The 14,166-nt window shown below is 37.7% G+C and overlaps 1 protein-coding gene across 1 annotated transcript in view; it reads right to left on the bottom strand.

Moving 5' to 3' along the window:
* The window catches only part of DDX4 (DEAD-box helicase 4), a 30,794-nt gene that overhangs the window by 8,682 nt on the left and 7,946 nt on the right, over positions 1-14,166 (bottom strand). Inside the window, exons 3-12 of the mRNA XM_076362860.1 lie at positions 13,361-13,429; positions 12,834-12,908; positions 10,905-10,991; positions 10,499-10,582; positions 7,544-7,585; positions 6,074-6,216; positions 4,850-5,002; positions 3,423-3,577; positions 1,293-1,422; positions 55-221 (exon numbers count right to left, since the gene is read on the bottom strand). Coding sequence (XP_076218975.1) covers positions 55-221; positions 1,293-1,422; positions 3,423-3,577; positions 4,850-5,002; positions 6,074-6,216; positions 7,544-7,585; positions 10,499-10,582; positions 10,905-10,991; positions 12,834-12,908; positions 13,361-13,429 — 1,105 coding nt within the window. The remainder of the gene's footprint in view (positions 1-54; positions 222-1,292; positions 1,423-3,422; positions 3,578-4,849; positions 5,003-6,073; positions 6,217-7,543; positions 7,586-10,498; positions 10,583-10,904; positions 10,992-12,833; positions 12,909-13,360; positions 13,430-14,166) is intronic.

Below are 14,166 nucleotides of genomic sequence, written 5' to 3'. Positions count from 1 at the left end.
TTTAGCTCTATAGAAGTACATCTTCAGATATATTTCCATTTTTATTTTACTCACCTCTGAACTTCTTCAGGAAAAGTGGCACTAAACATTAGTGTTTGACGTTTGTCTTTTGGTGGCATGCTTGGGTAAGAAATCAGCTTCTTCATATCTAACCCAAAACCCATATCAAGCATGCGGTCTGCTTCATCCAGCACCAAATATTTCACATTATGCAAACCAATCTGCAAGTATTTCAGTGAAAGAAAAACTGTATTGGTTCACTGACAGTATACACTTACAGAATGTCCTAATTGCCAAAATCCACCTTTTACTCATTTCTTTCTAGTAGTGGTTAATTATTCACAAATAAAAGCCTATGTGCCTTATATGCTTTATTTGCATCTCATCCTCTACTTAAGTTTTTAACCTGCAATAATTCTAACAGTATGCATACACTGAAATGCTTCAGAACTTGGTTCAGTAATGTAAACCAAGACAGAACCTACAGATTGACTATTATTCAGCACATCTATTTTGAAATTATGTCTGAGTTTTAGAAAGGTTCTCTCATATAACCCTCACATTCTCAAAAACCTCCTTGTTCTGAAAAAAAATTATGTCAGAAAGCATTATTAAGGACATTACAACTTCACTGTTGCTGACCAAGACTGTCATTTTGACTAGAAGCCTGACAACGCAGAAAGCCAATCTCCAGTTTATTACCAAGAAGTGTTTTTCCAGACTTCATTTGTCCAGTGCAACATCACTGAGTCACCATTATAATATGTAGCAATTTCAATTTGAATTTATAATGGCTGGAAAAACAAAAATTCAAATACAATATTACACCTGGAGTTTTTTATATTTTGAATAAAATCAATATCAGAACATTCAAAGAATGAATATTAGCATAGTTCCAGAAAGATAAAAGCTATTGTAGCAAAACAAACAGGATGTCAAGTGAAAATCTGCTATGGAATTTCCCACGAGAACTAAGAGAAGGTGTTCCCTGTATTTAAACTATAAAATTTAATTGCCAAGAACACTGCAGCCAGTTTGATTTAGAATATTTTCCAGTGAGCCCTGAAAGGGACTGAAGAGATCTGGACTTATGCTACTCTTTCAAAAACCTCATGGTATTTAGATATTCCAAGAAAAGCTCATTTGTATTTTAAGTAAGTGCCTGTACAAAGCCAGTATACTGACTGGTTTTCATGGCTCCATCTTTGCTTCCATCGAACGTGAAGAATGAAAACCGGTATGTAAAAAGCTAAGAGTGTTTAGGGAACTCAGACTAAGTTTTAAGATCTTACCTTCTCTCTTCCAATGATGTCTAGAAGCCTTCCTGGAGTGGCACATAGAATATTACAGCCTTGCATTACCTGACGAATTGAATGGCCTGTTTGTGTACCTCCATAGATCACAACAGGCCTTATACAAGTTCTATTATATAGAAAAAAATTTGGATTAATTATGTAAGTATGCAAAGAGTATTGTTTCATAAAAATATGTAAAAAAAAAAAAATCATAATATCTACCATAAACCAGCTTACCTAGAGTGGTTCAATTCCTTCACCATACAGCACAGCTTATAACCAAAAGCAGGACCCAAGACCAGAACCTCACTCACTGTAAGCTCAAAAGTTCCCATTCATACTACATAATAGAGGCTGCATAGGTGGCTTACTTGGAAAGAACACTTCATTTCTCTTGCATTCTTCCCTCTCCCTTCAACTGAGAGTTACTGGCAGTAAGAGCCAGAATGGTGTTAGACATTGTCCCCTTTTATACGGCATACTTAGAAAAAGCAGACCCACCAAATAGATGCCTTTAGAGCTTCAGAAGTAATCTTTCCACACCTTGAAAGGACAGTGCAAAAAAAAAAAAGAAGGATACACAGGTGGGTCTGTGAAGCAACTAATCACACTGCCCATGCAGTGTGCCACTCAAGCATTGGACTGCAAACCCATTCAAACACTAAACTACTTAGTGCTCTTCCTACTAAGGTTTTTGGTTAGATCTACTGAGTAGAGCTACATCAGATATTCTTCTCCTGTAGAAAACCACCTGTATGAGCAAGAACTACCTTACACAGCTGAAGAGCAAGTTTACCAGCTTATCTTTACAACCTCCTGCTAAGGCTTTACATGCATGCAATGAGTATTTTCATACCAAAACTGTCTATTCTTGAAGATACCAATTCAGCTTCCTATGCAGCAATGGTGAATCAGATAAACTTCGTCATTTTTTACTAGGTTTAACTAGAACTTTTCAGAAAGTTTTAGTCAAGAATAGAAACAGGCTGGACTCATAACATTTCAACATTTATCCATTATCAATTAATATACATATTTCATATTCCTGTTTGTGAACTAAACCAAAGAGCTTAAGAATATCATGAATCTGAACTGAGCAATATGCATGCAATTCTTTAGAAGCAACAGATTCACACCCTGATATTGTTTAACTGCCCCCCCAAATGTAGGTTATCTTGCTTTTACTGCAGGGCAGCTGTAGCAGAAACTTTCTAAATTCAAAAGCTATTTTATTGTGAAATAATCTGTATGTAGTTTAAAATAGCATAATTAATAGAACTAGCTACATAGCTAGAACAGTTTTAGAGATGAAGAAGCTATTCTTAGTAATAAGTAGATATGCAAACATGATGGTACTTCTCAAATGCAGAGACTGCCTCCAAGCATAAGTTTGCTTGAACGAGCAAAGGCAAGTCTAATTCAGCCCACCAGATTTTGCACTGACGATGCTCTCCATTCCACCTCCTAACAGCAACAAGCTGTTACAGACAACAGATTTAATTCTCTTCCCATGCACTGGTGAAACCTATCACTCGGCAGCAGAAAGATCACTGGCAAACTAGTACAAACATACTCTCACGCAACTTCCAAGAGCTCAGTGACAAGTTTAGACCTTTTGTTCTGTTTTGAAGAAGCAGAGCTAAAAGAGCTTGCTTGAGCTGTGAAGTTTCTGTCCAAGACCAGAAACACTAAGAAGTCCAGAGTTATTAGAAACCATCGCTGAAAGTTAACTAAAAACCCTTAACACATATCTCTATTTTTGTCAAGATGAAAATAAAAGCAAGTATAAATTACATAAGGCAAGCTAAGTTTATATTACTTCATTGAAGAAATTTCATTTTTCTCATCAGTAAAGATGATGTGACACAAGTTTAATACTTATCTCCTCTTCAAGCTGCAGTAAGCCTCCTTCTCCCCCCCCCCCCCAAAAAAATATCAGGAAGATTAGGAGTTTAAATCCCTAGCCATATAGTAAGAAACCTGCTAGCCAGTATTACCATCTAAATTCAAGTGTTTGTAGTCATTTGATTGGCACAGAAAAATTTTTGAAAGTATTCATGAAAAAATAAAGCACTGCTCATATAGACAAAGTAATAATCAATACCAGGCAACAGTGCAAAAGCTTACCCGTACACAAATTTCCTTGCTTCTAGGAAGATCTGATTTATCAGTTCTCTAGTTGGGGCGACAATAATGCATTCCGGTTCTTGCTGCTCTTTAAAGATACTGGCAGTTACTCCATCTCTCATCATGTGGGCCACAATTGGTAGAAGAAAAGCTGCCTAAAAAAATAGCATCAGTATTTATGCTGGTTAGTCTTAAAGCTTTCATCAGTCACACTAAAAGCTGCGTGTCAATCTTAAAGCTAGAATGATACGGCACACTATCAACTTCAAGGAAATCAGACTGCAAAAGGGTTGACCTGAATGCACTACAGAATATTTAAGCTTATTTCTCCTTGTTTAAGAAGCATGAAAATATCGCTCTGAACCTTAAGAGTCTAATAACGCAGGAACACAGTCATGCACTAGCTTACTTCTGGGTTCTTCAGGCAGTTCCACACATCATGCTGACATACACTGATAATTATGTACCCCAGATTCAAAAACCCTCCTTAACATTTACTTAGAAGCTTTACATTATCATCAGTAGATTTCTAAGGTAACCATGTATCACTATTCTCCAGACTACTACAATAGGATCAGTTTGCCACACAGCTGCACCAGCACCTTTACTTCCATGTAAGACTAGTGACCCCCAAAATACAATCAGTACAGCAGTCCCAAAAGCATTCAGAATATTATAGCATAAGCTTTGGACATTTCCCCCTCTGCAAACAGAAGGGGTTTTTCAAAACAAGTAACTAATAAGCTACATAACAAAGCTAGAATTCCACACTATACTGAGTGGCAAAAAGCTATATTTAACATCCAAATATTCTCATACAGAGTTGTCAGTGGCTAGATTTGGGTATATTAGACAGTTTAACAAGTTGAGACAACTATCAACTTAATATCAACTCTCAACACTGTTCCGTGATTAACACTGAATCACCTAAAACTAAGTCCTGTGCAGATCAGACTTGATCAAACCAAGGATGACAAAACAGCACAACACACTGTTACAATCTGGCATAAGTTGAACAAAAAAAAAAAACAAAAACAAAAACCAAAAAACACACCACCACAAAAACACACAAAACAAAACATACATACCAACATAAAAATCCCAACACAAAACCCCACACGACACAGAAAGAAACCCCAACTTCCAACTGCTGAGTTTTTTCTCATCAGCAGTTCCTATGACTGCCTGAATCTGCATCTGTTGCCCTGAAGACTGGCCTGGTGTATCAAGACACTAGTTCACAGAACTTAAAAAGAAACTCAGCCCATCATTCGTATCTGTGCTTAATACGCCACCTGCCATTGCAGTGTAAGTCAAATCACTAGACAACAAGCTGTGAAGCATCTGGCACATTGAAGGCTGAGGCATCCACCTAAAAGTTCAAGGCCACACACTTCAGTAGTATGGATACTACACAAAATGCTTACAGTTTTTCCTGATCCTGTCTGTGCACATGCCATTAAATCCCGTCCTGCCAGTATAATAGGAATGCTGTACTTCTGCACTGGAGTAAGTTTAGAGTATCCAGCTTTAGCAATGTTCATGTTTAAAGTCTGACAGAGGTTAGCTTCTTCAAAAGCCTGTAAGAGAAAAAATTAACAATACACAACCACAGAAGTTAAAAACTGAGATGCTTACCATAGGATACAGACATCCAAACATGAAGAAGTATTAACTTTTGAGGAGGTGTCACCAGTCATGTAGATTGCCAAGGTTCCTACATGTAAAAGCCCCAAAGGTTTCTTCAACCTGCTCATGCCATTCAAGTAAAGTTGTTTGTAGGACAGTGAAGGCCTTCAGCTGGTGTTATTAGCTTTGAAAGAAAATTGCTCAGAAGCCATATATCTGGATTCAAGCAGGTAAACTCACATCAAGGCATGTTATCAAAACAAACTAAAACTCTTCAGTTTCATTTCACATAAGAGATACACACTTAGTCTTTGTGCTAAAACTAGTAAGGGGAGCTAAAGCAACATCCCTATCCAGGACCAAAAGGCATCATATACTACAGAATCAGTTTAACTTCAGTGAAAAACCTTTCAGAAGACGGATGGAGAAAAAAACTCTGCATCTTCTTTCAACACAGGTGCTACTACCCCCTCCACCCTTCTTCCTCATTCCTCTCCCTAAAAAGAGCTTTTTTTTTTTTTAACATGAGCCACCTGGTATGGAGTAGAAGCAAAGTTATATATTACTTTTAAACAATAAACAGCAGCCACAGGAAACAGGGCTAGAAATTACTTCAAAAACACCTCTCTGTCGACATGAAAACTATTCCAACAAGTGTTCATTTACATTGTTAAAGATCCCCCAGTAACAGACTTCAACAAGATGACTCTACCAGCCTTCCCAGAAACTGCTGCCAAAGACCTCTTTCTTTCAAGATCTAAACTAGTATTTCTCTGCAATTTAAAGACTATACTTCCTGTCCATCCAGTATCACTTTCTCTGGGCTATTCCTGTAGTTTGTCAATGTAATTTTGAATTCAAATTTATATCTTTCAAATGGGCAGCATTTTCTTCCAACATAGTACTTCCTGCAAGATTCAAAATCTTTATTAATATTTTCATTAGCAGTGAATATTACACTCGGCATACATCCTTGCAGAATCAAGCTCAACATAAACCCTGAGATTAATGAGTTCACTAACCAGTAATGGTGCTGGAGGGTCAAGTCCTGACACTTCGACAATGTTTTCATCATACTTGTCAAAATTAATTCCTGTCTGATAACGTGCAAAGATGGCTTGTTCATCATCAGGTGGAGGAGGAGGCACATAAGTCACCTTTGGACCTTAAGAACACAACCACTCAAGTTCATGAACAATATAAAGAAAACAAACTAAAATTACTTTAAGTATGGAGCTATTGAAGTTAAGTTCAGTGGGATGTCATTTAGAATTCTCTCCACTTTCCAGGAAGGCAAGAAATTTCATAAATAAATTCTATTAGAACTTAGTTTTATACTACTAGACCTAAAACTCACTTACAAATAAAGTCAGACTTTTGTAACGCATTCGTGTCTCAACATTTGCTCAACAACCTTACTTTGAAGAGCTACTCACAAAAATTAAATTAGGCTCCACTTTACCACCATGCAACAACCAATTCTACCACAAAAATTCATTACACTCTAAATTATCCTATTCAATAACAACGCATTTATTAATACACAAGGATAAAATTAATCTGTTCTAAAATTAATCTGTTCATGGCAGTACATTTATAGTTCTGTATTCCTTAAGGTATTTTTCAAGTTAATAAACTCAGAGGTATAAAATTAATTATTTGATGCTCAATAATAGGTTAGCAGTAGAAGCCATTTCACAGGGACCTCAAATGAGGAAGGATCAGGAATGAAAATTATTCATTATTCATATTCAAGTCAGGAGTTCACTATTTGTATTTTTGCATTTCCAGAGTAAGAGAAAGGCAAAATAAGGCTAAAGCCATTTGCAAAAAACACTGCAGGTAAGTAAACATTCTAATAGATTCTCCCAACTGACACTTTCAATACATGTCAGAAAGTCATTATTCATCATACATGAGCGATCCTGCATACACATGAATGATCCTGCAGGAGAACCTGTTCTCCTGCACATACAAATCATGAAATTCTATTTTCTAACTTGCACTCAGTATAACACATCAAGCCTGTTTTCCAGAAATAGCATCCCAGATGCTATAGCACCTGAAACTGAGAATCTATTGTTCCTTTGTGGTTTGCTTTAATGTCTATCATCACTGAGATGCCTACGCTATTGCTCATGAAGTTCTCTAACACGTGTCTCAAGTAGATAAGCTTTACCATTAGAAAGAAGAAACAGCCAGCAACAGAGGAATTCTACAGAACTCCATTCCAAAAACTTTGCCTTTATTTATGTGAGAACAACCACTGTGTTGCCCAGTAATTTAAAGATGAACAAAGTTTAAACATACTGAGTTTAACAGTATTTGCTTGGCAACTCATGTTACACGAACAGTTTTGAGATGGTTATGAATTTACCCATATCACTACCTTCTTTTCTACTCAATTACTTCCAGCAACTTTAAGTAAGAGAATGTTCCTTGAGTTCAAAGCAAATTAAAACTGGCATGTTACTTGTGAAGAAGCTACTTACCTCTTTCAGAACGTATTTCTTCATTGCATTCTTTGTAAGCTGCTGTTAAAGAAAGCATTCCAAAGTTAATTGCTTTTAGGAAAAAAGCTCATTTGAGACAAAAATCTAAGAACCTTAATGAAAAATTCCTAGAAGTGCTTAGAAAGCTCAACAGTGGGTCCTGATATGGTTGGTAGAATGAGTGGAAATATTTAGGTAAGCAATGAAAGCTTAGTTACAAAAAGCCAGAAGACAAAGGCCCCGTATTTGTGTATTAAAAGGCAGAAAGAGAAGATGTCAGAAAACTGAGCTTAGCAGGACCTCACAGAACAACATTAAGGAATTAAAGCCAGCATCTTGCTGAGGGACTTCCTAAACCAGATCTGGTCCTCACTTAACTCTTAGCAAGTCCCTTATCATCAAATCAAATGCAGTCATCCCAAATTACGAGATGGCCATCACAAGATGTCTAGATAAAGCAAGTTGTACTTAAAGACAGCCAAGCGGAATGATCCCTCTTAAATCCAGCATATGCTTTGCATGGGGAAATATAGTTGTCTATATTCACTTGAGATGAATCATGAGCAAAAAAAGCATCTATAACAAGAAGTTGAAATGCCACAGAAATGTCAGTTTTATAACCTTGTTTTGTTACCTCTTAAGTGAGGTTTTTACCCTAAAACTGATAAATATTGTGAGTAACAAGAAATTCACACATGCTTATGGTCACAGCATTTGGTTTTAAGAACCATTCAACTTTTCCACAAAATCAGGAAATGCTTGTTTTATACTACATAACCAAATATACTAAATAACTAAAGAGCCATAGCCATAAAATTCAGTGTCATCACAGTAATTTTTCAAGAGTAAGGAGAGCATTTAAATCAGAATATAAAACTATCCTGTTATTTCAACAGCCACACATTTATAACATCCATTTCATGAAAGTTCTGACCTCAACATCCATGTATTGTGTATGTGTTGCTTTCATTATCGCTTGAAAAACAAAGACATTTACGCTTAAGAGCGAGGAAGTACCACGTTTTACATATGTAAAAACTGTATTAAGACTGAGCTATTAATAGCAGCATTTCCAGAATCCATTTCAAGTCCTTTCTCTTACCATACACAAAATAGAAAAAGCCTTAAACCTAACTGGTAGCCTCTAGCTACTCTGTGCAGGAAGTTGTGTTGCTGATTTCAAAGAAGGGTAAAAAAACCCTTTAATACAAGTCCCCTCTGGAAAAGAAAGGAGGCTAGAAATGTAGATAAGGGACACAAGACTGAGTGAAGAGGAAAGACAACAACCAAAGCTGTTAATAGGTTCTCTACTCAAATGAGCAGCTCAAGCCATTCATAAAAATCATACCGTGAGACTGACAATTTTAAGACCAGTACCACAGAAGTACAGTGACCCTGCAATGACCCTTTGCCCTCCCTCATCTGCATTCTTCCCCACTGCAGCAGTGCAAGCACAAAAGAAGAGCATCAGGGCAGCATATTAATCCAATTGCTCATTCTCAACAAGGGCGAATTATTAACCCTAAACATATATACCAGTTCTAAAGAGGCAGCCAGTACTGTGACTTGGATCAGGAATGCTCTCTTCAGCAGCAATACTCTTAAGCAACTCTAAAACCACAGCTTCATCGAGATGGTGACAGAGAATCCAAGCAAAGGTGCAACATACAGTGTGTGTAATCACTTTTAAATACTTATTTTTCTATCAGAAGATACAATATGCTTACACAGTATCTCTAATTGCTAAAAAGCGTAACTGTTTTAAGAGAAACCAGCACAGCCCTACCTTCATTACCTCTACAAACTCTAATAGAGTGATGTGACCGCTATTCAGAGATGGAGGCAGCACAACAGCCTAGCAGTGCTTGCTCTGTTCCTTTGCTAGATCCAGACGCATTCTCTTACTGTAAAAGGACATACTTCCCATGCAACAAACTACTCTTTATGAAGAATTATCTTTCCACATGAACCTCTATACAGACTAGTGCAACTGTTGCCTACCAATATCCATAACAGTCTTTACATACCAATACCTTACACAATAGTCATGGAAAAGTAAGGAATGCCTATCCTGCATTAAGGATGCAGTTCTGTCCACTATGAGTATTACCATGTTGCCTCTATAAACACTTAAGTTTCTAAAAATCATTATTGGAACTAAAATTTGAAAAACTTAATATGAACTAAGTCAAATAGAGGCAAATCAATTGTTCTTTGGATATCAAGGAGCACTTTGAAAATGCATACTCGTTGTATCTTTTCTACAGTGAAAAGTTCTTTTACTAGTATCACATAAAATGTTCTTATGTTCAGAATATCAGCCATCCACTACCCATTACACTAGTTTAATAATATTTCTAATTTGAATTATGGGACTTTCATGAGCGATAGATTACTATGCTCTAGGTAGCACAACACATAGGTTACAAGTTACAGTAGCATCAGTGGCAAAGGAAGGTAGGACGACGGAAAAATCCTTTGTAGACAGCAAGAAAACCAACATTAGAATAAAGTCATCAGGAAGAGCTGGCCTCTCAGAGCTACAAACCTTACTTGTCAGCCTTGACAAACCTAAAGCAATATTTCCCTTTATTGGGGGGGGGGGAAGTCTAGAGTGACTAGCTCAAAACTTAGCAAGTTCTTAAAGGCTTGCTTTGAATTTTGGGGTTAACACCTCTGCTTCACTGTGCATTACCTGACCCAGTAGCAGTAGGACCAAGAAAAACATTACAGAAGACACAGCTGTGAAAATCCAATTACTAAAATTTATCCAAGTTACAAACATATCTTGTGTAGGCATGCAAGCAAGCTATCTAACATTTGCAGTACATTCTTCATTCAGACAGAGAGAACAATCACAGTGACAGCGTTTAGCAAAGCTAAGAAGGTATTGTTTTGCCACAAATCAGCAATGAGGAAATCTGAAAGGTTCACCACCCTACTAAAAAGTCTCACCTGCATGACCTCCAAATGCTCCTCTTCCTCTAGAGCCAAGAAAAATGCCAGACTGAGGTCTGCCTCTTTGCTCATCTTTAGTATCTGTAAGTAATACACAGTGTAGTGGATGTAGTATCTAAAATTAGTATAATGAAATACTATGCTTAAAGCTAATACTATTCACTCCAAAAACTCTACAGTGCAACTGCCCCAACAGATTCTTTTTAACTCCGACCTATGCTGTATTGTTCCCAGTGATACGATTTTTCAAAGATGCCATCCATGTTCCACAACACGGCTGAAGAACAGAAGCTATTTCATAGCTTTCACTTTTATACTTGTAGTTCTCAGGGAGCAAGCAAACCCAGAAAGAATGACCAAATGTATGTTGCTCCCACACAAACCAGTCAACATAAAAACTTACTCTCACTTTGTCCAAATCCACCAGGAAATCCTCTAAAACCTCTATTTTGTGTATTAGAATCTTCTACAACATTCCTTTCTTGAAAACCTGCAGTACAGCATAGCACACAACAACTTAGTTTGCCCAGTTTTGCATGTGCAGATCAAGTGCCTTCTGTTTGGTAATTATTCTTCGCAGTCCTTGTTTTATAAATTCAGATAAAAAGTACAATAAAACTAAGTAATTTGCCTAAATATAAAAAAAAAGAAGAAATATTTTTTGCCAAAAAGTACGATGAGAAGAAGAGTCTACTGCTCTGTTGTAGTATTGCTTTCTGCAAGAAGTAAATCAAACATTAAGTCTTGAAGTATTTGACTTTACACACATATATGCTATATAAGCTACTAACTTTCAACTCTTCGGTTATGATGCAGATCAGCTCAGTCCTCCGGATCAGTCACAGGACAACTGACAGCATTTGTACCTTCTCAGTCTTCATAACCAGTACCGTAGCGTGAGGTAGTATTGCAATTGTTGCCTCCTATGGAGCGAGGCTTTGCAAACCTGCCTTTCAGATCTATCAATTCCTATTTTTTTTATCACTCAGAATTGCTTACTCAGTTGCTTGGGACAGGTAGTGCCAAGAATTTAGTGTGTTTTTATTTCTAACCCCTTTCCCTAGTCACCCTCCTGATGGAGCCAGAAAGGAAGTAAACAGCCACATGCATAAACAAGGTATTTCTCATTTTAGACTGGACAGTTTTAGGTGTTGTCCAAAATCCAAGCAGTCAACTTATATAGTCATTTACTCCTTAGTCTTTATTCTTCAACTGAACACCTGTTCTATCATCTTGCAATGACAAAGGGCATCTTCTGCTAAATGAGACCAAGAAGTTCTCCTACCACAGCATCTGTAGCTCCTTCTCCATCAATGCTTGGTGCATACTAATTTATAGGTCATTTGAGTTTTTCCAAATTAAAAAAAAAACCCACATCTTAAAGGCCCACATGCAAAAGACAGTCTAGATATAAACATCCATAAATACTACAGACTTTAAATTATTTCACAATTGCTGGAGAGAGTACAGCAGAACCGTTCGTCATCATTCTGCAGCACCACCAAAGTGTTGCTGCCTGCTAAGTCAAAGAAGTCTAGCATTCCCCTACCATAAATGGGCATCAATCCAAGAGATGCAGAAATGGTGTAGAATTTTTTAAAAGAATAAACATAACAACTGTAAGTAGCTCCACCGCTGTTCTGCAGGTCAGAACTTTTGCTAAACATGCCCAAACCAGCACTAGAGTTTCCACCTTCCTTGTTTCATAACCAGTCCCACTTACAGCCATAGAACTATCCAGACAGATGCTACATGATAGTAGCTTCCACTGCCCTATACGCTTCCGATAGTACCTGGTGGAAGCATATGCGTCAGTACTGCCAATTACTAACCTTCTTCAATGTGCACTGCATACAAGAGTGGCACTTGTAATTATAAGCAAGAAGAGGACAGGGATTAAATATTGCTTTATGGATACTAAAGAAAGAAAGCTTTCAGGTCTTCCACAGAAGACCACTGGTATACTCCTTCACATGGCATATATGTGAATAATATTCAGCTGCCTTTTATACTACATTATGACTCAACAAAATTATCAGAAAAATACCCTTCTCCAGGGAGAATGGAATCAAAGCAAGAGGTAAACAAAACATTGATTTTAAATGTAGAGTCCTGCCCTCTGGCAAATACGCTGGGGTATTTTATGTTGTGCAGTCAAAACTAAGGGGTAATACTGAGTGCCTACATTATGCAGAAATAAGGATTAGTATTACCCTCCAAGTCATAAATACTCATTTGGCTCTGATACAACAAAACTGAGTACCTGAATAGGGAAAATTTAATGTATCAAATAAGACTAGCCACTAGAATTACACGCACTCCAGAAAGTTACCTCTGTTTGCAAAATTCCTTCCGCTACCAAATCTACTCGCTGGTTGACACTGTCTGTTCAGACATTCATCAGTATCTATAATTAGAAAAAAGAATCGACTTAGCATTCAAAGCTACCTTGAACTTCAGGGAAGGCTTTTGGTTTTGGGTGGGTTTGGTGTTTTGGGGTTTTTGTTGTTGTTTCAGTTTGTTATTTTTATACTCAACAATAAAATTACAGAATCATTCAAGCTGAAAGGGACCTCAGGTCTATAGCCCACCTCCCACTCAACAAAAAAACACATGATGAAGATGTCCTTTTATAAGACAAAGAAAATGAATTAAAATTATAAAGCTTAGGACAGGTGTAACTACTGTTTTCTATAAGGAATAGCACCACTCAGCAACAGTACTGCTACCAACACAGTAAAATTTGAGTTTCCAGAATCTTCTAGAACACCAGTTGCAAAGTCCTCCATTCTAAATGTTCTGTCCAGAAGGAAGGCTTAATCACCCCCAAAACTACAAATTTTAACCATGCAATCCTACCTCTACTCCTAGAATACCCTCCAAAATGATCCTGCATATGCTGAATTCTGTTAGATCTTTCAACAGCACCTAGAAAAGGAAAACAACAAGAAAGTAAGGCTTTTGACACTGTCTCCCATAACATCCTCATATACAAACCAATGAAGTACAGCCTACATAACTGGACAGTGAGGAGGACTGAAAGTAGGCTGAACCACTGGGCTCCAAGAGTTGTGATCAGCAGCACAAACTCCAGCTGGAGGCCAATCACTAGCAGAGCACCCCACTGACTGATACTAGGGCCAACACAGTTTATCATCTTCATTCATGACCCCGATGACAGGACAGAATGCACCCTCAGCCAGTTTGCAGACATACAAAACCGGGACGTAACACAGAGCTGTGTTTCACTCAGAGGAAACTCAAAACATGCTAGAGGCATGGGCAGGCAAGAACCTCAAAGTTCAATAAAGAAAAATGCAAAATCCTACACCTGGGGAGGAATAACTCCAGGCACCAGTACACACTGGGGCCAACCATCTGGAAAGCATCTTTGCAGAGAAAAACCTGAGGGCTGTGGTGGATAGCAAACTGAACATAAGCCAGCAGTGTGCCCTTGCAGTAAAGGCCAACAGCCTTCCGGGGTACATTAGGAAGAATGTTGCCAGCAGCTGGGGGCAGGTCATCCTTCCCCGCTGATGATGCCATATCTGGAGTGCTGCGTCCAGTTCTAGGCTGTCCAGTACAAAACAGACACTGACATACTGGAATGAGTCCAGCAAAGGACCACAAAGATAATGAAAAGACTAGTGCATCTGCATACACAG

Source organism: Aptenodytes patagonicus, chromosome Z, assembly GCF_965638725.1.
Source record: "Aptenodytes patagonicus chromosome Z, bAptPat1.pri.cur, whole genome shotgun sequence".
NCBI lineage: Eukaryota > Metazoa > Chordata > Aves > Sphenisciformes > Spheniscidae > Aptenodytes > Aptenodytes patagonicus.
Note: the sequence above shows the minus strand (reverse complement) of the source record. Positions and strands in the feature narration are given on the sequence as shown.